At 36.7% G+C, this 25,769-nt stretch overlaps 1 protein-coding gene across 10 annotated transcripts in view; it reads right to left on the reverse strand.

The window, feature by feature from the left end:
* ANKAR (ankyrin and armadillo repeat containing) overlaps window positions 1-25,769 on the reverse strand; it is a 53,344-nt gene that overhangs the window by 5,896 nt on the left and 21,679 nt on the right. For 5 of the 10 annotated variants that reach the window (XM_070475879.1, XM_070475878.1, XM_020896251.2 and 2 more), the window contains 13 exons: window positions 25,278-25,479; window positions 22,564-22,772; window positions 18,410-18,514; window positions 16,856-17,097; window positions 14,718-14,886; window positions 10,652-10,926; window positions 10,334-10,487; window positions 10,088-10,249; window positions 8,601-8,707; window positions 6,490-6,612; window positions 3,455-3,613; window positions 2,425-2,542; window positions 71-180 (listed from right to left, as the gene is read on the reverse strand). In XM_070475879.1, the coding sequence (XP_070331980.1) occupies window positions 71-180; window positions 2,425-2,542; window positions 3,455-3,613; window positions 6,490-6,612; window positions 8,601-8,707; window positions 10,088-10,249; window positions 10,334-10,487; window positions 10,652-10,926; window positions 14,718-14,886; window positions 16,856-17,097; window positions 18,410-18,514; window positions 22,564-22,772; window positions 25,278-25,479 (2,135 nt within the window). Of the gene's footprint in view, window positions 1-70; window positions 181-2,424; window positions 2,543-3,454; window positions 3,614-6,489; window positions 6,613-8,600; window positions 8,708-10,087; window positions 10,250-10,333; window positions 10,488-10,651; window positions 10,927-14,717; window positions 14,887-16,855; window positions 17,098-18,409; window positions 18,515-22,563; window positions 22,773-25,277; window positions 25,480-25,769 lie in introns of those variants that run through there. The other 5 variants (XM_020896254.2, XM_020896253.2, XM_020896255.2 and 2 more) reach the window with 5 other exon arrangements.

Here is a 25,769-nt window from a genome sequence, read left to right on the forward strand (position 1 = left end):
TTGGCCCACAGAAGTAAGAGAGAGGCAGATTATTTTTAGGATAGTCTGTTTTAGAATTACTTTTTCTTACCTCTTCTTGTCCTGAATACAAATGATAGCAGAGTTGTTGGACTGTCCCTAATGTGGTAAATGCTTCTGGAATACCAGCTCTAGAATGAGCCAAGGTAGCTATTAAGTTCCCTATAAATTAAACAAGAAAAAATGCATGTGTCATTTAATTGATATAAAGCAGTATACTGTGCCTTCATTCATTTGCATATATGAAAGTATTAAAAAGTTCTTGAGTCACATCTCTATTAATGAAGAACTGCTGAGGAAAAATGTGTGCGTTTTAAATATAAACTTTCCCCACAATCCTGGTTTGGTTTTCTGTCACAAACAGTAAAAGTTAAATAGTTTCATTTAAGTGTGAAGAATTTTGAAAAATCAGAGGTTTTCTTCCTCTTGGCTTCAGAATATATTTTATTTTGAGGTTTTATGTTTTTTAATGATTATGAACATAATGTTTGAACTAGGTAAGAAAATTTAATGTCCTTTTTGCAATTCAAATGGCTTTTAAGAGCTTAATTATATTTTTAAAATCAAGCAATACATTGCTTATTGACATGTAAGATCATTGAGGTTCTTCCCATAAAAGCAGTGTTTTGAGATTGAAGTAATAAAGTGATCTAGTAATTAAATAACACGGAGAAGGCAATGGCAACCCCCTCCAGTACTCTTGCCTGGAAAATCCCATGGATGGAGGAGCCTGGTAAGCTGCAGTCCATGGGGTCGCTAAAAGTCGGGCACAACTGAAGCGACTTAGCAGCAGCAGTAATTAAATAAATGTGCAGCTACCAACTTAAAATTGTTTCATTAGAATTTGTGTTTTTATTTTTAGAGATTTCATGTGATATTCTTTCACAATATTGTTGCTGTGTTAGAATAAATGTAACACAATACATCTATTTTTACATTTGTGGGTGGATACTTTATTGAGGTGTTCACTGAGTTTTTGTTCTCCTTGTGTTTTTTCCAGCCTCCATTAAAAGCCAGAATGTCTTCTGTATTTATGGCCTCAGGATGAGGAGAGTTGGGTGGCATGGTCTAGAGCAAAAATTATCTAACGATAATCTTACTTTCAGGCTTATATTTTCTAAAGCCTGAGTTTATAGAAGGGGAGGAAGGGAAAAGGGTGCCTTTAAATATAGGGAGTAAGAAATGGGTAAGGGCAGAAAATCTAAGACTAAAACAGCAGGACTTTGCGTGAAGAATGGCTAGGTGGTACACATGGAAAAGTGAACAGCTGGCGACAGGAACGTCAGTCTATGTAAAATTTCTGTGCGTTTGGAGCCTCTTCTGGAGACCATGCCAACTTGGACTTGAGCATATCATTTATTTTACTCTATACCTGAAATCTAAGTATCTGGCTTTGCTTGAGAAATCCCAGACATGCATATGACTCTGGAGGTGCATATAACTCCAGTGGTGAAGTGCAGAGGAAGCCAAATAATTTTTGAGATTCAGCATCTACCACCCTGGGAAAATTAATATTTGAAAGCTAAAATAATATGGCATTTCTTGCACAGAGGAGTTTATGAGGTAAAATTTAAACCCACTACAATTGTTTTTCAGAGTCATAGAATTACTATAAGAATGTTATTTAGATAAAAATATATTTAATAACTTATTTTAAACATGTATTTTTTTTCTAGCTAATTTTTGTTTGCTTGAATTTACCTTATACCATACAAATGTATCTTTATGGCAGCAAGTGAAATTTTTTTTTTTTTTGGTGTGTTCAATAATCCCTTTCAGTTAAAAAACAAATACTTTATTTTTTGGTAGTTGTCTCTCCATATGGCTGTCATTTTGATACTGTTTTATGTTGTATTAAGTGTGATAGATCAAGCAAGCTAACATATTTATCATCTGGAGAGTTAGATCTGGATAGATACAGTCACACAATTAGCACTAACTGTCAAGAGTGCTACTGGACCATTCTGCTTTGCTATATTGCATAGCAACATAGAGAACTCAAACATTAGCCAAATATGCACATTTAGTCAAAAGGAATCAGACAGAGGTTATCAGTGTAAGTCTGCCAGTATTACTATAAATTAGTGTATAAATTTTTTGTTGGTAATTCATAGTTGAATTCTCATTTTACATTCTGAAAAAATTAATTAGAGGTTTAAAAAAGTAATTAGGAAATCAGAAAGGCTGTAATTGGGGTGCAGAATAGACTTTCATGGTTTCATGTAGACTTAACTCTGAAGTTCCATGTAGACTTAACTCTGGAGTTCCACGTAGACTTACATGAATTCATTCTTAAAACCACATGACAGAGTATCAAGTTTATTTTATTACTCCTCAGATTACAAAAAAAATACTTTTTTGAAAATAGTTTTATGTGGATATGATTGACTTCTAGTCATTTCTTACCTGTCAAGACAATAGTAGTGGAATCAGCTGAATATAGACTATCAACTAAAATAGTAACACCTCTCGCAGTCAAAGTAATGTGGTCCACATCTATAATGACTTTAGCTAATACAATAATCTAAAAATAAAAAAAGCATAGAATCATTGAACACTTTCTACTCAGCTTCTGTAGTTAGCCTTTTATTTCTGAGGGCATGCTTCTCAGGAAGGTAAGAGGGTCAATTTGGTATGATCCAATAGAAGAAAAGAAGCTGTGGGCGAGGACCCAGGGTGTGCTTCCCTATCCGATTACTGAGTAACCATCGTAGGCCATATTATTCTTCCATTTTCTTTCTACAGTGTTTGCAACTTTTGCATCTGTAAAGTATGGGTTCACAGAAAATACTTTCCTAAAGGTCAGAAGATAGGCAAAGAAGAGAGACTAAGATCAAGAAGAAGCTAGAAACATATGGTTGTCTATATGGTTGAAGAATCAGGTGATCGGCTAAAGATCCGCAGTTAGAAAACTTGTTTCTCTACCTACTGCCTTGTAAAATACGGGTGATAAAAATAATACTACATGCCTGTCAACCTGATAGGGTTGTTTTAAGCATCAGATGAGGCAAAATTACCTATTAATTTGTAAAAAACAAAAAAACCCACATCATGTTGTTTAGTTGCTAAGTCATGTCCAATTCTTTTGTGACTCCATGGACTGTAGCCCACCAGGCTCCTCTGTCCATGGGATTTTCCAGGCAAGGACACTGGAGTGGGTCGCCATTTCCTCTCCAGGGGATCTTCCTGACCCAGGGATCAAACTTGCATCTCCTGCATTGCCAGGTGGATTCTTTACCACTGAGCCCCCAGGGAAGCACCTAACCATGTAAAATTCTACATAATGGAATTCTTATGAGGTGGAAGGCGGTGGTGTAAAAAACACTGTGAATTTTATAAAATCAGTTAATATTTTCCAGATCCAATGTTTTTTCTAACTTTGCAGTTTTCACTAAAAAGATATATTGATTTGAAATTTTAATCCTCAAGTTTATACCTGAAATGCTGCCATTGCCTTCTCACTTTCAATTGTTGATTCAAGGAAAGGTTCAAAAATTGATATGCTCATTTTTCCATTTTCCAATATTAAGTATTGTTGAAAGCGATTGTTGAAGGCAAAAAGTGTTAATGCATAGCCTGCTCTTAAACAAATATCCTGGAAATAGGAGAGATGCATTATCTTTAACTTACTTCATTTATCATGTTACTCAAGGCAATAGGTTTTGAATTCTTGCATATTAAGATACATTTCATTCTTATCTCTGGGAGTAAAATAAGACATTATTGGGGAAAACGGGTAGTAGAGTTGCCCCAGAACGTTACTGAACGAATAAAACAGAGAATTAGGTAGTGGTATCAGGGAGAAGAGAAGAGAAAAACATTTTAATTTTTAAATGGAATGTTAGATTATTGATTATGTAAATGATACCCAAATGGTAATAGGAGCCTCCGTAATTTTATTAACCTTCAACTTTTTTAATCATATTTTTATTTCAACATTTCAAAACAGAATTGATAAAAATTAAAATTTCTCTTGTATAGCATGATATATATTGAATTTTATGCATTCTGAGATGATACTGCTCATTTCTTAAAATAAGTTTACTTGTAAAATTCTGCTGTATTCTAAGGGAGAATAAAAATTGATTTCCTTTTTAAGAATCACATTTTAACATTCTAGGACTGGGCAAAGAGCAAAAGTCAATTTTCCCTTTGGCAGTCCATTTGCCAAATATTTACAAGTATGATGGATCTTCTAGAAAGACCCAAAAGATAGAATCTTATCACTAAACCCTATTTTTAGTATTTTATTTGAACACTGTGGTACACAGAGAGAGAACCATTAATTTCAGTGTGAGAACATTAATCTTAGTGAGTTTTCTTCTGTCACTGTTAATCATATTAAAATGCTATAGGTACATATGAAATATTCTCAGATAAAAGTATATGATGCCTGAGATTTGCTTCAAAAGTAATATATGGATAGTGAGGGAATATATAAATAACTGCTGAAGACAGGTCATGGGAATGTGTGAGTATGCTACTTTGTCATTCTATTTCTGTCTGAATTTTTCCATAATAAAAAGTATGTACTCACCAAGTACTCTGATACAAAGTAGCTTCAATACTTTGGCCACCTGACAAGAAGAGCCGACTCATTGGAAAAGACCCTGATGCTGGGAAAGATTGAGGGCAGGAGGAGAAGGGGTCAACAGAGGATGAGATGGTTGGATGGCATCACCGACTCAATGGACATGAATTTGAGCCAACTCACGGAGGTAGTGAAGGACAGGGAAGCCTGTCGTGCGGCAGTCCATGGGGTTGCAAAGAGTTGGACATGATTTAGCAACTGAACGACAACTTACAAAGCAGTCACCTGATCGCAGGCAAGAAGAAAGGTGTTAGGCTAAAGGGAAGGGGCCCAGAGAGTGGAGCACATGGGAACAATCTGGGAGGAACTGTAGAACGATTGAAAGGAGAATGGGCAGTAGAAGGAAAGGGAGAACATGGGTGTCTCTGAGGAGCAGATCAGTGAGCGTAACATGTAGATGAACAGAGGAGACGGAGCAAATGTGGTTTAGAAAGTCCGTCAGATGAATCCCTACCCTATGATTGCCCACATTGCAGCAGGACTTCTCATCTTTTTGTGTACTACAGTAGAGTAAAACTCTGTTTAAAAAAATAATAATACAATGACTTCATTTCTCCCCTTAACCACTCTCCTTTCTTCCTCAAAATCTCCTTGAGCTGAGACATAATTGGCAACGTTCTCTCTTTATTGCTCAATGCACTGTAGAATAACAATAGTTTGGGAGTTCCTCTGTTTCTCCAGGGTTACTGTGGCCCAAGGACCAGTGAGAGTTCACAAAATAATTGCCAAAAGGATTATAGAAACTGAGAATACTTAAACAGCTCTTCCTCACAGTTAAATACCAATTTATAATAAAGGAAAAAAATTTTTAATCATCATTAGGCATATCACAGTAATTATTATTGCATCAATGGATCCTAAAACCAGTGAGTAAAAGTACAATGCGTAACACAGTATTTCCATAGTCTCAGAGATACTCACCTCCAAATACTCGTTAATTTTAAAGGGAAGAAGAGTAACTAAAGGGAGAAATATGGAGACACCACTTTAATCAGGCACACAAAGTTAACATGACCAGTTATAAGACATATCAACATTGTGTACTCCCTGCAATGATGTACTGGGAAAGAGAGTGAAGACTATGGTATTCTCAGCCAAAATGCATGAACTCAGTTTAACCATGAGAAACAGCAGATAACTCAAATTGAGGGACATTCTAGAAAACAACTGGCCTGGACTCATCAAAAATATCACAGTCATGAAAGGCAAAGGACTTGAGTGTCACAGATTAAAGGACACTAAAGAGACATGATAACTAGATGCAATGTGGGATCCTGGATTGGATTTTGGAATAGGAAAAGGACATTGGTGAGAAACCGGCAAAAGTTAAATGAACTCTGCAGATTAGCTAGTAGTATTATATCAATGGTAATTTCCTGATTGACATCCAAGAAAGCTGTGTACTTTCAGAACACTTTGTACTATTTTTGCAGATTTATGAAAAGTCTAAAATTAATTCAAAATTTACAGTTTGGTTGCTTTAAAATTATCTCCTCATAACAGATTGCTGGGGAAAGAGCTATTCATTCATCAAAAATAGTTTGAGAACCACCACTCTAGAATACTGGGTAAGAAGTAGATGACTGAAGGTTGAAAGGTCATAAAATTAAGTTGAAATTTGATGCATCCAGGACAGAAGAGATTTGTTTTCTGGCTTGTCACCAAGCATTAAAATTGCTACATTTCAAAGATGAAATATGACAACTATGAAAAATATGGAACATTATTATTACATCATTACAAACTAACAACCAACCAAAGATATTTTACATTTTTTAAATAATACATTTGAATATTGCATGAAAAAGACGAAATTTTGAGGATGTAGTCTAAAAATCATTTTCTTCTAAATGAGCTCTAACATTTCATAAAGTTATTACCTTATCTTCTGAGTGAAGAAGATAAAGGACATCAGCATAATCAAACCCTTCATTTTCTTGTAATTCCTTCTGTAAGAGATCATTCCTTAGGACAATGCATGCCAAGGAAAATGCCACTTCAACCTACATATGTAATTTTCAGAAATATATTTTTCACTCATGGTTTATCAAATGACACATTTCATCATTCAAATTTTTATATAGGATATACCAATTCAAATATACCATAGAATACCATTAATTCCATTTCTCTGACTAGTATTTAGAGAGTGGCAATTACAACTTCTGGAAAAACTCCCTTCACAATTTTTTTTTTTCCCTTCACAATTTTTAACAGCTGAGAAAATAATCTTTCTGTGTACTGCGCAACCACAAAGCTCCATGTGAGGGCACAGCGGGAGGCAACCAGGGCCTGCAGTACGTGTGAAGAAATTTATCATAAGTGCATACTTGCATTCCTTCTACATCTAAAAAAAAAATAAAAAATTTCCTAGCATGGTGCTTGTTAGCTACTGACCATTGAGAGGTAATGCTCTAATGGAATGTTTTCAACTGAAGCAAAGCATTGGAGAAGAATCCTAGAGAGTTTTCTTCTGGTTCTGGAGTTGTTTAAGGCACATTCTGAAGCCCTTTAAGGAGACTGTTAATGAACCTTGGTATTACTGAGCTAAGGAGACAAATTTTTAAGTACTACACCATGGATTTCTATAACAAGCATTGTGAATTTGAAAAGCATGATTATTATTGCAAAAATATTTACTATAGAATCTTATTTGAGGAAAAGTATTAAAATGTTAAATATTTATGTTCTGTTTTAATAAGTTTAACAGCTCATTGAAAATATATGCTGAAATATAGACAGATGCAACTGAAGTAAACTATTTTGCCATGAAAATGTACATTTTAAAATAAAAAATTATTTTACATGTCATTTTCCTTAGTCTTGCAAATTTTATTTGTACTTTGAAAGTCAGTGCAGTTTTTACATATAATTCAAGCCAAAAAGTGCTAGCATGTGCCTCTTTGTTTCCCTAATCAACTTCTGTAATGACATAATCTCTTTCATGGCAAGAAAAGCCAGATAACTTATAACATCTTTTCTGATAACAAAATACCAAACACCTTCCTTAAAAGAAATCATGCTATATTTACTTATATATTTTCTTCATATGTTATTTTTATTTTCTGATTTCCAGCAGACCCTTACCAAATTTTAAAGAGAAAATAAATTTTTGTCATTACAGTTTGTGTAGCCAAGTACAGATGTCCTGAATTTCTAAAACCTTGGTAAAGGATTTTAATAGATGTGAATGTCATTTTACTAAAGGCATTTAACTAGAAGTAAATGGAAGAATGAATGACTCTTCAGCAACTCATAGTAATTCCTAGCAGTGTCCACCCTTGAGAAAAGTATTGTTGCCAGCCAACACAGGTTGCTTGGTGGAAGGTAGGACGGTTCTGATGGTGTAAACACTGACAGGATTCATTTATATTTGAGAAATTTTGCTACATAAATCACACATCCACATTTCCCCACCCAGGTTTAGCAACCAGTATCTGAGGAAGAAGGGAAGAAATTCTATGAATAATCAAATATCTGAGGAATAAAACTTCTTTGATAAATAAAGACAGAAGACTAAGACTTTCTGGTTAAATCTGAAGAAACTATATTTTAATAAAATTTAGTAATATCTTTGCTACTATCTTTGTAGCAATTTTTTTCACTTTAATAAGGGGTTTTAATTTTCTTCATATTTTTGTTTTTGGAATTCTAGTCTTAAAATCTAGATAAGAAAATTAAGCCAATTCCCCAGAATTCAGGTTTGTTTTTTTTTTTCTTTTGAAGTATCAAATAATCCACAAAACCTCTTTCTGTGGCAACTGTTTTGTTTAAAACTTCTGGGATTTTGTGATTTTGTGTTTGGCAGAAAAAACACAATTCTGTAAAGTAATTATCCTTCAATGAAAAAATAAATTTACAAAAATTAGGATTTTGTTTAAAAGGTTAGATATTTTTATTATACTTCTGAGCTTGCCTAAAGATAAAAATTATTCTTTAAAAAATCATTTATGTTAATTTTTACTATATCACACAAAAGTCTTGTATATACCTTAATATTAGGAGAAGGGTGACTTCTCAGTAGTTGAATAAGTACTGGAAAGGCATTTTCTTCTACAACAAATTGTTGACTAACGGGATTGCTTGTATGAGCGACACCTGTAAGAATCCACATCTCAATGAGATAACGTTTTTTCCATCTTGGAAATGTTAAAGCCAAACATAGCTCAATATGTTTGGTTCTCAATGTGTCCTAGCATAATACAGTTGGTAAATTACAAAGGAAATGCTTAATATGACACTATTTTACCTTAATTAACTTTTTAAAATGCAAAGCGAATAATCCTGGAAAAGTTACTGTTAGAACAGTTTTCTAATAGTCACGAAACTAAGAAATTAGAAGTGCTGGACTATCAGGGAATAATAATGTAATAGCTATCGTTTATTTAAAAAAATAATTATGTGCAAGGTACTTCAGCTTATAACTGCTACTGTTTTCCATTAAAAGTTTGTTTTTATAAAAATAACTTGAGTAATCACCTGGTTAAAATTTCTGGATTCCTTAAATACTCATACTAAAAAGATAATCTTACTTCCTCTAAGCATACTACTTTAAATTGCAGCTCTAAACTCAATTAAGAGACTCAAATCATCTTTCTAGTGGACATGAACGAAAAACTTAAAATTTGTTCTTTTACCAATAAATGCCACACTGCAAATACAGTGGGTTTACATACTTAAATACAAGTACAAGATTGGTCCCCTTTAGGAACAATGAAGAGAAAGCACCTACTTATTATTACCTAGTGAAGTTTGAAGCAACTAAGGGAATAGGAGCAGCAAAGAAATACTTGTGTTTCATTGTTCCCTACTCCCCTTGTCCATCGGCCACCAGGAGATGTACACAAACAATAATTACATGAATATTCTTCACTCGACAGACAAGTATTGAATGCCTGGTGCACCAGGCATTTGAGGTAGGGAGTGTTGCATGCATGTTGTATGAAATGCCTAAGATAAAATTGGCAAAATATTGCGCAAGAATTATCCATTGGAAACGATAAGACATTGCTGGGAGATATTAAAGGCCTAATTAGTGAAGAAATATGTGTGTTTATGGAAAGATTAATTCCTTTGTAATTAACAAGACCTAGTGGCCACTACATAAACAAAGAATGACTATGGAAGGAGAACGGAATAGAAAAATGTGCCGCAGCATTAGAAACACTTCTGTATCTTCAAAAACATATAGTTCCTAAGATTCAAAATAAGAAATATTTTTCTCTTAAACTTAAAAATAAGAGATTGCTTTAAGTCAAAAATAGCCAAGGCTCATGGTCCTCATTTCTCATTCTAACCAGAATTCAAAGCAAAATTGATATACTATGCTTAATTACATCAGTTTTACTCATTAAGGTCTTTGAGAAATAAAAACATTATAATAACAGATTAGATATGGTTAAGGGCTGCAACAGTAGGGATAGGGAGGAAGAGGAGTACCTTACTAATGTTTTTAGAACTGAGAATAAATTTACAAACCAATACAGATGGATCCCACTGCTTTGATGACGCTCAGCAGCGTGCCATCGGCTATTTTACTAATCCTTAGTAAGCGGACCAGTGGTGCGATCCCATTCCCTTCACAGATTTGATTTTGGTGGATCTTGCTGTCCTTACTTAAAGCTATGACAGCTTCACCTCCTGACAAAGAAAAGCAAGAAACATGTCTAACCCTCCAAAGTCCTGTTCTGTATTGTGTAGATTTATGGACAGGACATAACTTACCAACATACTGCATTTTAGCTGATGGTGATAAAAGCATATTTATGATAAAGTTGTATCCGATCTGTTCTGCCATATACTTCTGTTGTTTTAGTGTTTGTCCTGCCAAGGCCCAAAGTGCTGCAGCTCCTTGTTCCTTAACATCTATTTGAAACGCCTATTTAAAAAAATATTCCATTCAGTCAATGAGGATTTACTGAATACCACAGGAATGTGTCTTTAATAAAACGTTTATTCTAGAACTGGTTTTAGTCTTCTTTTCCCTTAACTAAATTCAGTGTTGAATACTTTAAGAAAAATGAAGAGTAATCAAATTCCTACCTTGAGAAGCTTTAAAAGATATTTACTTAATGATTTTTCTAGAAACGCTCTCTGGATGGCAGGGTTGTAACTTGCCAGCGCTTCCACAGCCATGGCACCCTTCACTTGGACACTCAGCTGCTTTCCTTTAAACAGAGCCACCAGAGGAGGAATGGCTCCTTCCAGAGCCATAGCATCCTGGACTTCCTTATTGTCACGAGCAACCTCAGCAATCGTCACAGAAGATACAGCTGTCAACACATCTTCAAGTGAATTCAAGAACCAGTTAAATAAACCTTTTAAAAAGTAGGAATATAAGCATGCGGCGTTGTCACTAGTTTTCCATATTTAAAAGTCAAGTTTATAGAGTCTAGAAAATTTAGAAAATAAAGAAAAAAAGAACTAAAACTCTCAGACTTTCCCACCCAAGCACAAACATTCCATGTAATATCATCCACTATTTTTGTAAATATATAATATATATTATGTAAATATAGATAATGTTGTGCTTAGTCACTCAGTCGTGTCTGCCTCTTGCGACTTTATGGACTGCAGCCCGCCAGGCCCCCTCTGTCCATGGGCTTCACCTGGCAAGAATACTGGAGTGGGTTGCCATGCCCTCCTCCAGGGGATCTTCCCAGCCCAGGGATCGAACCCATGTCTCCTACATTGCTAGTGGATTCTTTATCATCCGAGCCACCAGGGAAACCATAGAAAACTCTAGATACTGCTGTACTTAACACAGTTGTACTATAAACACAGTATCCTGCATTTTAATTTACCAGTAAAAAAAATTTCTCCCATTCTTTATGAACATCAGTGTCTCCTAAATATTCCATTAATGCATGTCTCACATTTCCTTAAATATTTACATTTTAAAAAATAATGGGTTATTTCTAACTTTTCACTGTTTTAAGCAATGCTTAGGAAAAATCTTGGCACATTCTCTTCCTGTTTGTATATTTTCCCCCCTAGTATACAGTCCTAAGAATTACTGGAATAACTGAATACATTCACAGTAGATTCATTTTCTTTTTTTCCCTTTATCTCTTTTTTAAATTGAAGTATAGTTGACATACAATATTATGTTAGTTTCAGATGTACAACATGGTTATTTAATATTTCAACATATTAGGAAATTATCACCTCAAAAAGTAACTGTCTATTCCCATACAAAGTAATTTCAATATTATTGACCATATTCCTTATCCTGTATATAACATCCTCATGACTTATTTTATAACTGGAAATTTGTACCTCTTAATCCCTTTCACTTACTTCACACAACCCCCAAACCCCTTTGCCTGTGGCAACCACAGTTTTTTTCTCTGTATCTACAGGAGAAAAAGTACACTTTTTTTCTCTGTATCTACTTTTTGGTTTGTTTGTTCATTTGTTTTCAGTTTTAGATTCCACATATAAGTGAATACAGTATTTCTTTGTCTGACTTAAGTCACTTAGCATAATACCCTCCAGTTCCATCCATATTGTTACAAATGGCAAGATTTCATTCTTTCTGTGGCTGTGACTATTCCATTGTGTATATATACTACATCTTCTTTATTCATTCATCTATCAGTAGGCACTTAGGTTGCTTCAATATCTTGATTATTGTAACTAATGCTGCATGGAACATGAAAGTGAAAGTTGCTCAGTCGTCTCTGACTCTTTGCGACCCCATGGAATTCTCCAGGCCAGAATACTAGAGTGAGTAGCCTTTCCCTTCTCCAGGGGATCTTCTCAACCCAGGGATCGAACCCAGGTCTCCTGCATTGCAGGCAGATTCTTTACCAGCTGGGCCAGCCACATGGAACATAAGGGAACATCTAATTTATCTCTATAAATTAGCCTTTAAGTTTTCCTTGTGTAAATACCTAAAAGTGGATTTGCTGGATCATTTGTTAGTTCTATTCCATCTTGGCTGTACCAATTTACATTCCCTCCAACAGTGCACCAGAGTTCTTTTTTCTCCACACCCTTGCCAACGCCTGTTATTTGCTATCTTTCCGATGATAGCCCTTTGGACAGATGTGAAGTGATACCTCATTGTGGTTCTGATTCACATTTCCCTGATGATTAGTTATGTTGAACATCTTTTCATGTGTCTGTAGGACACTGAAACTGTCTTAAAGGGTGCATGCAAAATCTCACACGCTCCGAGGCCCAGTGCAGAGAGGCAGCAGTGTGAAAGGTGCCTGGGTCAGACCGACTTGCTCATCTTAGAGATTCTCCAGGGGAAGCAGGAGGCAGCTGGCACTCCACAGGAGAATGAGACACCAAGACAGCTAGTTCTGTGATCTGCCTCTGCTGGGCTGATGCGGGCAGGCACATTTGGGAATCCTTCTTCTAGCCTATTGGTGCTAGGGGCCTGCCCCTCCCCTCCCACCAGCTCGCCTGTACCCGTTCACGACAGGCCTCACAACTGCTACCCATCAGAGCCTGCCCTGCCCACCAGCTGCCCATGGCAACCACACGAGGCAGGGCCTCTCAGCCAACGAGACCAGAGGCCAGCCTTGCCTACCAGTGTGCCCACAGTAGCTGGCCCCGCTACAACAGGAGGGGGCATACAGCCCACATAAGGGTCCTCTTTGAGCATCTAGGTCTGATGGCCAGAGGGTAGCATGCTGCTGGACTCCATAGGACACCTCCTATGTAAGGCCACTTCTCCAACCTACCCAATACACAGAAATAGACTCAGAGAATTAGGCAGAAGGAGGAGACAGGTGAGTATATTCCAAATGACTTTATGAATTTGTAACAAAGGAAAAGAACTTTCAAATGATTTCACTACATGAAAGAGGTTCTTAGATGATAATTGCTTAATTTGAAGTACTAAAGTAAAGGAAAACATTCTGCAACAAACCCCTTATCCATAACCTTGTCTTACATTATAGCCAACATAGTTATTCTGTATTCACTGTTAGAGAACTAGAATAGAAAGAAAGATGATAAAGTGAGCAGGAGGGAAAACATACAAGCTTTTCCCCCAATTTTTTATTCCTTCTGCTTTCTCCCAATTTTTCATTCCCCCATATGTGGGAGGAAACTATAGACTTGAAGTTTACACTGTTACGTGTATGCTCATTGGGATGAGAAAATTCTTACAGAATCTAAGAGACCATTTGCAGTAGCTGCAGATACTGCCTCATAGCTTCTGTGTTCTTGGTATTTATATGCACTTCAGAGTCTGATAATTAGCCTAATTACCTCCTTACCTTGAATTTTGATATCCAGTATCTCACAACAGATCTAAAGTCCTTACGTAACCTGAAAAATAGCTTCCAGTGATCAATATGTGTCTTATTCACCCAAGGAGACATCTACTGGCATAACTGGGCATATTAACTACATTATTATTTTTTTTTTTTTACATACTATGTGCTTTTTTAATACCAGGACAAGCATCCTCTGAGAGGTCAGGCAGGCCCTTGATTAACATCCCCTTCATGTTTATGCTGATAATACTTCACGCTTTATATGTTTCTTTGGATTTTTAAAAGTATGCCATGTTGAGCACTGCCAAAAACAAAATGTTTGCTGCTTTCAGGGGCTCCTGGTCTAAACAGGGCTTCAGCCACAGGTGGAAATGTGATCTAACAGGCCCTGGTGGAGAAACACTTGGTGCCCTGGAGCCCAGGGAAGGCTTTCCTTAGGAGGGGACATTCGGGCAGAGCCCTGAGTTCCCAGCAAAGGCAGGAAACAGCTGCATGGCGTGTTTGCCCATGGGGTATACAGTCTGCACAGGAGCAAGGGGGGGCCTGAGTCAGGTGATCCTGGGGTGGAGGAACCCCAAGGGGTCAGGCCTAGGAGGTAGACGAGCAGGTGTCATTGCCCCTCATCCTACCCAGGGTGCCAAGGCTTGTAGAACGAGTTCAACATTTTTAAAATGAATGGCTTTGAGAATCAATTCCTTTTATAAATCCAGCAGTTTAAATTTAAGTGTTTCAGAAGTTAGGTTATATTACACATGTCTAGATCCATCCTAAATTAAATCCAGGGCATCTATTCATAAATGACATGTCCAAACCTTTATTTGCTTCACTTAATATATCTGGTCACTTTAAATTATATAGAAATAGAGACTTACCTGAATCAGAACTCAGAAATGAAATAAGGTATGGGATGCCTTTATGGTCTCTCACTGCTCTTTGATTATTTTTGTTTCCCATACATAAGACCCGCATACAGTTCATCACATTTACTAGCACGCTTTCTATGTCTAAGTTTAAGAGATTTATCAAAGCTGGGATTCCATTCTAAAAATAAAATAATATTTAATTATAATCAAATTTATTTAAGGGTCTGCCATCTTTATTTAGAAACTCAAGTCTATAATCTTTCTTGATACAAATATCTGCTTATTTAGGACAGAACAATTGCCCATAAACAAATGCGTTTACTGATATGGTACATTAAATGACAGTTAACACAACTTTGAGCATATCTTACACTTTAATTTTAAGGTAAGTATTCTATAAATATATTTTCTCTTATTTTTTTGACTGTGCCATGCAGCCTATAGGATCTTTGTTCCCCAGCCAGGGATCAAACCTGCATTGGAAGTGTGGAGTCCTAACCACTGGACAGCCAGGGAAGTTTCTATAAATATATTTTCAGATAGCCTCCTTTATACCAAAATAATTTGAGGCTGCAAGTTCACTGTAACATTTAAGTATCTAAAAGTGAAACAACTGAGTAATATCAACTGAATACAATGCTCATTTGGAAATATCTGTCATTGTATACACTGCACTGCTAATTGGCAGTTATATTTATGTAACACAAAATTTTATTTTTAAATGTAAATATAGTTTACTAATTTTAAGTGGAGTAAAGATGGCATATCTCCCTACTAGCAATAATAATGCAAGAATATTAAACAAGACAAGAAACAGAAGCGTAACATTATTTTCAATAAAGCTAGGAGACATATGTAATGTTGAACAATAATAAATGTTTATGAGTAGCCAACATTATTTTCAATAAAGCTAGGAGACATCTGTAATGTTGAACGATAATAAATGTTTATGAGTAGCCAACAGAGACGAGAGATCTCCCATGGCCACTGGCTACAGGAAATACTGGCAGAACACAGTTTTCTAAAGTAAATGGCTCTACTTTAAGGGACAGGAAATCACACACACACACACACACAATTCCCTCTGGAACAATAGGAATGGGTGTGGAGGATGGCAGCAGGATCTTCCCTGGACCAGTCAGCCATAAAGTGTCGAAAATTAAGGAAGGCAAGGATGAATAAAGAATTATACTGATAAGATGTTTAGAAGAAGTAGACTTATTGGTGAGATAAAAAGAAAGAGACAGATTTTCCCACTGTGGAGGAAATAGAAACTACATGATGGGTACTATATCACTGTCAGCTAAGGGAAAACAAAGCTGAAAGGTCCCATGCATACAACCCTGCAACCTACGTCATATTCTTGTAGCCTAAACATGGACCTGGGCTCTTTCCCACATGCAGTTTCCTGCAAATAACTAGATTAGAAAGAACTTATCTCATTCAAGGTGAGTACTGATCAAAAAGGACCTAGAACAGGATCTGTTCAAACATATTATAAGAATATAATAGAATAATATATATAAGAATATAATAAGAAAAAATAGGAAGAACTTATGATAAAGAATGCTCATCGGAAAAAATATATCACAAAGTAGAAGAAAAACTTTAACTGAAAATGATGTTGATATTATCAGTGAAAAAAATTATATTAGGCAATCACCTTTATAAAACAAGGATGCACAGAAGAGACACCAGTGCTCAGAGAAGAATTGTTTTTTTTTTTCAGAGAAGAGTTTTTGAGACAAGGGGCAGTGAAATGAGTTGGGAAAGCCCAGGAAGGATGTGAAGAGATATAAAAGACAAACAGTAGTCCACACAAAAATAAATAAGGCCAAAAACATAGTAACAGACAGGGAGGGTAGGACTGGGTGGGGGGAAATGAAATAAAATCAAACAGCGGGACTTCAGGACAGCCTTGACACACAACCCTTCACTGTGCCTGCTCTGGGCAGAGCTCTTGTTCTTGCTCTTGTTCACTTTTGGAACTCATGGCGTTGTGGCTGGTTTGCTCTTTGCATCCCCCCTGAGATTGGAGTTCTCCCCTGGGAGTTTATGAGGGCCACTGCAGAATGAAATGAGCATCTTTCTAGCTTCCATATGAGAGAGTCACTCAGTCAAAACGATGTTCTATGAAAAGAACTTACGTGTTTGGCAACAACATCCTTGTTTCCAAGTTGAGCAATATCATATAGAATGACAGCACATCGAGAGTGTAGCTCAGGCTCCTCAGAAACCAGCAGGTTAACCAAAGCTGGAATGGCTCCCGCCTCTACCAAAGCATGCACTATACTTGGGTGGGTTGAGATATTGCTCAGTAACCCAACTGTTTTGCACTGTAATTTAATTTTGGAGCCTTTTAATAGATTGATTAACGCAGGAATGGTGCCTACAATGAAAAAATCAAGAAAGAGGATGGTTTGTAAATATTTGTGGTCAATTTGTCATGATAGACTTAATATTTACGGGCATTGCCATATAAACAATTAGCAAATAATTTGATGAAATATTTATAAAATTTTCATTTGAAACCACACAAATGCACTTTTCTGTCTTGTCTATAGTATGGGAAGATTCTCATTGTCTACACATTTGATTTTCACACAGCACACAATCATACATTTCATATTGGCAACACCACCTTTGAAACACTGAATTTTGGCTTAAGATAATTGAATAATAAATTATTTGAGCTACCATATGGTAGGGTTCACTTCTGGTTATTACATCAACTTTGCGTGGCAGTGGTATATGCAATTATTTGAGCACTTTATTATATTTTACCCATATTTTATATAAGCAGCAGTGAAAAATGAAAACAACTGGTTCAAAGATAGAAATCACTAGGCATGGTGAACATAGAAAATATGGCTTCAGCTGGATGCTTGTTACTGAGGTTCAATGTCAAGGAAAATCACTAATAGGCACACCTGCACAGGGGAAATATAACGGGTATAATGAGGGATATGTGTGTGTATTTAGCCACTTAAATGAAACCTGCATCATGGCTTGTTTATCTGTGGTTCACTTTTTTGAACAAAAACTTTTTGTACTTGTTTTTAGGAACATGTTAGGGGTCTGCCTATAACTTTTTCATTCATTCGTTTATTCAATCCACCAATATTTCTGAAGCATCTCATTTGGGCCCAATAGTCACATTACAGTAATGGCTACCATAATGGATAGTGTAGATAGAATATTTCCATCATTTCAGAAAGTTATAATGGGTAGTGCTGATCTCAAAACAATCCTATGAGGTAGTAACTATTTTATTAATGAGGAAACGAAGCATACAAAAAAGTAAGCAATCAGTCTCAGTTCTAAATGCAGAGCTAGTTACAGACCCAGGCCTGATACTGTAACTGCTATTTTTATAAATAAAATGTACAAATAGAGAAAAGGGATAATTTTTAAGTGAAAGTAAACACAAGGGTAGTATGGTGAATTAATTTAATATAATTTTTAAGCTTGCAAAGTTTTAGAGAAATGAGCTTTATACGTTTTTGATCCTGTGCCACTTTCACTTAAAATAGAAAATACAAGGTTTACAGGTAAAGGGAATTATCTTAGAAAAAAGAAAAATAGAAACTTAAGATCAACTAAAAAGTTTTCTTCACAATTAAAAATACATCTTAAAGTTAGTGAACATATCTCTACATAAAATAGCATATGTAAAAGATAGTTAATAGATTTTACATTACCTGCATCCAAAATACACTTCCAGTATTCATCATTTGCTAAGCAGATGACTTCTAAAGACATGACAGCCATCATCCTTCGTTTATAGCTTTCGCACTGCAACATTTCTGATAAGTATTCAACAGAAAAATACATGTTGTAATTTCACAAGAGGTAAGAGAACGATTGATTCTGTTTCTGTATAGGCCAAGTGAAGCCATGAGTTGACATCACCAACATCACCACCAACTGCATTCTTTAAATTTCCCTCTGTGCATGTGAGGTGCTTAGACAGACTGAACACTCATGATCTTCGAAGTCTATAATCTATATAATTCGTATAAAATAACCTAAAATTCTTTATCTTTGGCCTGAATGACTTAGATTGGCTAGTCACATGGTTCAAAAATCATCTGGAAAATAATACAGCTCTTATGCCTGAAATCAGTTGTTGAATAAAATTTGAGTATAGGTTTTTAAGCATAGCAAAGTAAACTACATTACTGTCAATAAAGATCTCTTGTTTTTGTTCAATTGCTAAGTTATGTCTTACTCTTTGTGACTGTAGCACACCAGGCTCTTCTGTCCACAATCTCCCTGAGTTTGCTCAAATTCATGTCCACTGAATCAGTGATGCTATCTAAACATCTCATCCTCTGCCACCCCTTTCTCCACTTGCCTTCAGTCTTTCCCAGCATTAAATCATATATGAAGCTTTATACATTGCCTGAGTATGAAGAAGATACTTTTTAAAACCTTGAATGAACTTATACTCCAGATGGGAAATAATACAAATATACATGATTCTAAACAATTTATCTGGTGCAAACAAAGCCTCATAGAAATAACTTCATTCATCTCTTTTCACCCAGCCTCCATAATAACAAATCTAGTCCCAGCTCCTACCTAGGTAGTTGACTCCATGGTATTTTCTTTTAAAATTGAGATTAAACTAAATTCAGATTAAATTCTTTTAAAATTAATTTTAAAATTAACTCCAATCGCTTCTTGGCCTTTTGGCTAAGATCAAGAGTAAAATTAACTCCAAGAGCTAATCCTGGAAAGTTCTAATAAATGCTACTTCTTTTACTGACAGTGGAAATGGCCAGTGTGGTGAGAGAGAGCAATTATAGAGCATGAAGCAATGAAGCAGTGGCCAGACGTTCATGGTTGTTGCTGTGTTCACATCATCAGGACTTCCCAACAATGGCTGTAGAAGGAACGGTTGTCAAGAATTTTTTGTACCATTAGGCTATTACTGTTAGCGGTCAGAATGTCTTCAGTTCATTCGCTCAGTTATGTCCAACTTTTTGCGACGCCATGGACTGCAGCACACCAGGCTTACTTGTCCATCACCAACTCCCGAAGCTTGCTCAAACTCCTGTCCATCGAGTCAGTGATGCCATCTAACCATCTCATCCTCTGCTGTCCCCTTCTCTTCCTGTCTTTAATCTTTCCCAGCATCAGGGTCTTTTTTCAGTGAGTCAGTTCTTCGCAATAGGTGCAAAAGTACTGGAGCTTGAGCTTCAGCATCAGTCCTTCCAATGAATATTCAGGACTGATTTCCTTTAGGATCGACTGGTTTGATCTCCTTGCTGTTCAAGGGACTCTCGGGAGTCCTTCTTCAACACCACAGTTCAAAAGCATCAATTCTTCAGCACTCAGCTTTCTTTACAGTCCAACTCTCACATCCATACATGAGTACTGAAAAAACCATAGCTTTGACTATACAGATCTTTGTCTGCAAAGTAATGTCTCAGCTTTTTAATATGCTGTCTAGGTCTGTCATAGCTTTCTTCCAAGGAGCAAGCATCTTTCAATTTCATGGCTGCAGTCACCATCTGCAGTGATTTTGGAACCCAAGAAAATAGTCTGTCGCTGTTTCCACTGTTTCCATCTGTCTGCCACGATGGGACCAGATGCCGTGATTTTCATTTTTTGAACGTTGCGTTTTAAGCTAGCTTTCTCACTCTCCTCTTTCACTTTCACCAAGAGGCTCTCTAGTTCCTCTTCACTTTCTGCCATAAGGGTGGTGTCATCTGCATTTCTGAGGTTATTGATATTTCTCCTGGCAATCTTGATTCCAGCTTGTGCTTCATCCAGCCCAGCGTTTTGCATGATGTACTCTGCATATAAGTTAAATAAGCAGTGTGACGATATACAGCCTTGACGTACTCCTTTCCCAATTTCGAACCAGTCTGTTTTCCTGTCTGGTTCTAACTGTTACTTCTTGACCTGCATACAGATTTCTCAGGAGGCAGGTAAGGTGGTCTGGTATCCCCCATCTCTTTAAGAATTTCCCACAGTTTGTTGTGATCCACACAGTCAAAGGCTTTAGCATAGTCAATGAAGCAGAAGCAGATGTTTTTCTAGAATTTTCTTGCTTTTCTATGATCCAACTTACCACTGCATTTCAAATGTGTTAGCCTTTATCAAAAGCAACAAGATACTCTTCTTAGTTTCTCATATATATATATATATATATACACACACACACACACACACATACATACTATCTATAGATATGGGTATATTTATACTATTTATATATAGGTATATATAATATTTATATATATATCTATGGGTAGTAAATATATATATGCATATCTATATATCTGATATAGATATATATATACTTGAAAGTAAGTGAAAGTCATTTAGTCATGTCTGACTCTGCAACCCCATGGACTCTACTGCCCATGGAACTCTCCAGGCCAGAATACTGGAGTGGGTAGCTGTTCCCTTCTCCAGGGGATCTTCCCAACCCAGGGATTGAACCTAGGTCTCCCACATTGCAGGCATATTCTTTACCAGCTGAGCCACTATGGAAGCCAAGATATAGATATAGATTTAGATAGATATATATTATATATACATATCTATAGATATATATGTCTGTCTATCTACATAGATAGATAGATAGATATGCATCATATATACAATGTCACAGCAAATATTATCCTCAATGGTGAAAAATTGAAAGCATTTCCTCTAAAGTCAGGAACAAGACAAGGGTGTCCACTCTCACCACTACTATTCAACATAGTTTTAGAAGTATTAGCCTCAGCAATCAGAGAAGAAAAAGATATACAGTGATATATATGCACACAAATAAACATTGAAAACCCTATCCAGTATCTCTTGGGCTGATATAACATATAAACACATTCATTTCTCTATCTGTATCTATAGATAGTATATATAAACATATATGTATGTATCACCTGAGGTGATAATTTATTTTATCTCATCTGCTTAGTTTTCTCTTCCTTGTTGGTCATCCCTCCCACATTTTCCTGCTGGTCTGGGAACACTCTTTCCATTCTGGGACTTCCCTTTACTGTCATCTTTGAATTGCGCTTTGCTTTTCTCTTGGTTCAGATTCCCAGTTTCCAGTTAGTCGGAGAGAATTGCCTCTTTAGATCTGTAGGTCTTTCCTGGTTAGCCTCTGCAGAAAGCTCTCCAGCCAGCCTAGTGGGGATTTGTAGCACGAATCTGAGATGTTCCCAGCTTTCCCACAGTTGACCTGGAATGGGTTTGTCTGGTCTGCTAAGCCCTAGGAGTTGCCTGTCTGCTTTCAACATCTTATTGCTGCTTCTGGTTTTCTCTTCAGTGCTTGTTTGCTTTTATTTAATCTCCATGTAATTTTAGTTGGGACTTAGGAGGGAGTAAAATTAGATGTGTACATTCAGTTGGCCAATAATTCTTACCTTTGTAATATTTCTGGCTAGATCAAATAAAAATTGAGTGGGGGGGGGAACCTCAAATAGAATTTTTTCATACAACATTATCAAAATATGAGGAAAGATGTTGCTGAAACTGTTTCTAAAATTAGGAGGTGAGGAATGAATCTTGTATTTTCCACTCAAACTCTTTAATTTCCTATTTCTTCTTTTTTTTTTTTTTTTGATGGAACAGAGGACAGTTGCTTTTGGAAAAAGTTGGAAAAGTAAAAATAAATGTAATTGTATAAATTATCATCTGGGTTATTATTCTTTTATTTTAATTTAGAAATAAAACTACTTTTTCACATACAAAAAAACAGTTCAGTATTTTTGGTTTTAACTCAAAATATGATGCATGGTTTATTTGTTCTATTTCAGAGTGAGTATCAAAAATTAAATTGAATAATGATAAGAACATTTATTTATAAAGAGAGGATGTACTCCATACTCACCTACCAATGTTTTCCAAACTGGGAGTTCAGGAATATTTAACTCTATTATATGCTTGAGCACCTCTGTGTGAAAGGTTAGCACTGATAAATGAATGATGTTATTTCCTTTAATATCTGTTTTTCTCCAGTTAGCACCAAGAGAAAGCAGGTATTGAATAGAGTCCAGGGCTCCTGATGTGGCAGCAAGAAGCAGTGGCGTACACTGATTCCTAAAAACAGAGGAAAACCTCCTAATAACTGAGCACACATCTAGTGTCAGAGTTACTTTTTGTAACGCTATCCAAGCTGCTGTTGGAGGAACTCTGATTGCTACATCACCTTCTCTTCCTTACACAGTATTCTTCTGTATATACCACAGGTAAATAGATTTGCCTCCCTGGCCTTAGCTGTCCTTAGTGTTTGCCCCAACCTCCCTCCCAGCTTAATTATCATGCCTTATAATCTGTTCAGAAGTTGATATAATCTGTACAGAGTTCTTAGAATATGCCATCTCATTGGCTCCTCACAACAAGTCTATGAAAGTAGGTGAAGAAGCAAGGCAAGTATTATCAGCCCATTTTGCAAATGATGAAACTGAGGCTCCAATAGTGTGTCAACCCATCTCTTTGCAACTCAGGTCCACCTCTCAAATGCCAGCTTCCTCAGTGTGGCAGAAACTGACAGTTTTTGTCAAAAACTCAGGATCTGCTTTTTAGACAGTGGAGGTCTTTTGGTTGGGCACAAGACAGGCCAGCCCAATGCCACATTTCTTCGCTTCCCATGTGAAGAGGTATAGCCACACGACAGAGTTTGGCCTGTGTGGTGTTAGCAGGAGTTACCTGGCGATTCCTTAAAGGGAAATGGAGTGTGCCATTACTTTCCCTCTCTCTTTCTCTCAAGGCTAGAATGCAGGCATAATAATGAAAGCAGAAGTGGTTATTTTGTTCCAGAATAGGGAAACCACACAAGAAGAAGCAACAACAGGACCTCTGGGTTTCTCATATTGCCAACCTGTTACCCCAGCATTCGACCACCAACCTAGACTTCACGAAAAAGAACTACATTTATCCTTTTTAAAAATACAGATACTTGGGGCTGTCTTTGTCAAGGCAACCTCGACAATACTATCAGATCTATTGACTAACAATGAGACCTTAAGCAAATTGGATTACTTTATTGTCCGTAAAAGAATGAGAGTCACAACAATCAGCTTATTAGCACAGCCTTCATACATAGTCTCCTTTCCTTTTTTCACCATATTACATGGCCTCAGATATTAATTTTCTAGTCCTTACACCCATGCCTTCTTCTCTTCATGAAACCCCTTTCTCTTGCTGCCTGTCCTTGAACTCACCAATATCCAGCTGGCCCAGGCCTCTCTATCCTTGTTTTCCTGGGCCCAGGGAAAACTTGTCCTTTATGAGTAAACATCTCTTCATTTTCTCCCTTTTCTATTTGAACAAGAATGTTCTCTTCCTGTTCCTTTCTTTCCCCTACTCAGTGTTAGGAATAAAGATTTCTTCTATAATACTTCTAACACCATCGCTCTGATTCCCCTCACTTGAAAAATAGGTTATCAGATTATATTACCCTTTCCAGGTCCACACTGCCACTGCCCTCCTGCAGTGGGTCCCTTCCACCATCCTAGCTCATGTATTGGCTGCCTCGCCAGCATGCCTGCTTCCTGTGACCAGCGACTTCAACACCCATGCTAACCACCATCTGTGTCCTGATCGCTCAGGTCCCCGTCATACCCTCCTAATCCGTCTCCATATCACACATGTCACACTTCTCATTGAGCTCCACATAGATCTCTACAAATCCTTTGCTTCTTCCTTATGGTCACAGATAGCTTCTTACTTCCACTTCTGATTTTCAATTGTTTGACGTTTTTAGTGCTTCCAGTCTTTTACCCCACTTGCGCTCAAAGACACACCATCAAAATATGACAGAACTAAGAACTGAACTCAGATCTCCACGTCTCTTGGCTCTTTCCAGAGTCTATTTGCCAGAGAATCTATTAGCCAGAGATCCTGGTTTCCAGAAAGCTTTCTCCACACACAGCTCTGCCCCAACCTAGGGAGGATTTATTTCTACAGTGAGTAATAATGGACAAGTTATTTGATGATTCAGAGATATCTGAAACTCTGCCTAAATCAAAACAATAGCCTGGTAGCTAGATTACTGGCCAAGAAAGTACCCTCAGGAGAAGTTTACCTTCACCCTGAAGGTTGCGAGTTAGCTAAATTGTAAAACAGAACATTGTTTGGGCTGTTTCCCTATTGCAAAGTTGTTTTCCCACTTCGTGTTGTCTTTCTGTCTTGGATACCACTAGATATTTCTCCTGTTGTCCATGGTCTGTCCACCTCGGTCTGGAGCGGCCTCCTGGTTGTCTAAGGCTCAATTTAGAACAACTTTCTCCTTCCCTTGTTTCGCGTTTCTTCTAAGACACTAAGTAGTTAACTTGATAAACTAATCTGTAGAACCACCCTTTGGGAAAAGGTTAGGAAAAACTTCCTAGAACTTACTCCTTATTCTTCCAGAAAACTTATATAGGTTAATAGAAGTTCAATCTTTATAAATTCTAAAGATAAGTGGTAGAAGAAGATAGTGACCAGAAAAGGCAGCAAAATAAGCCTGACATAGCCTTTCAAACCAGTCATAACAACTGTTCCTTCTAGTGTCAGTGTTTGCGGCAAGACATGAAAGCAGAAATTTGTATTTTTACAACTTACTCAGCTGTTGCCTCAGCTTCTAGTAAACTAGGATCCTTCCTGCAGAGAACAATTATGATGCAGATATTGTCATAGAAAGCAGCAAAGTGAATCGGCATCCAGCCTCTTTTTTCAGAAAGTGTGTAATCAGCTTTGAAACAGAGCAGACAGATGGTTGTTTCTAAGGAGCAAACTTGGGCTGCCAGGTGTAGAGGTGTTGGACCTAGAATGGATAGACAATTACTGCAGTGCTCAAGGATCTAACATTCCTAAAAAACATGCCTTTTTATTCATCGTGTCCAACCACAGAGCTTAGTTCTGTGTGATATAAAAGCTCTAAGAAGAGCACTAAAAGGATTAATTTAGGCAACTCTATATTCCTTTAACTCGGGATACCTGACATTAAAAATAAATACTTCTTTATAAGTTACGAAGAACAAACATAATGCTCAAAATATTAAATATTTGAAAAATTAAGTCAATATATAAAATAGTCTTATCAGTGTTATAAAC

Source organism: Odocoileus virginianus, chromosome 13 (genome assembly GCF_023699985.2).
Source record: "Odocoileus virginianus isolate 20LAN1187 ecotype Illinois chromosome 13, Ovbor_1.2, whole genome shotgun sequence".
NCBI classification, from domain to species: Eukaryota; Metazoa; Chordata; class Mammalia; order Artiodactyla; family Cervidae; genus Odocoileus; species Odocoileus virginianus.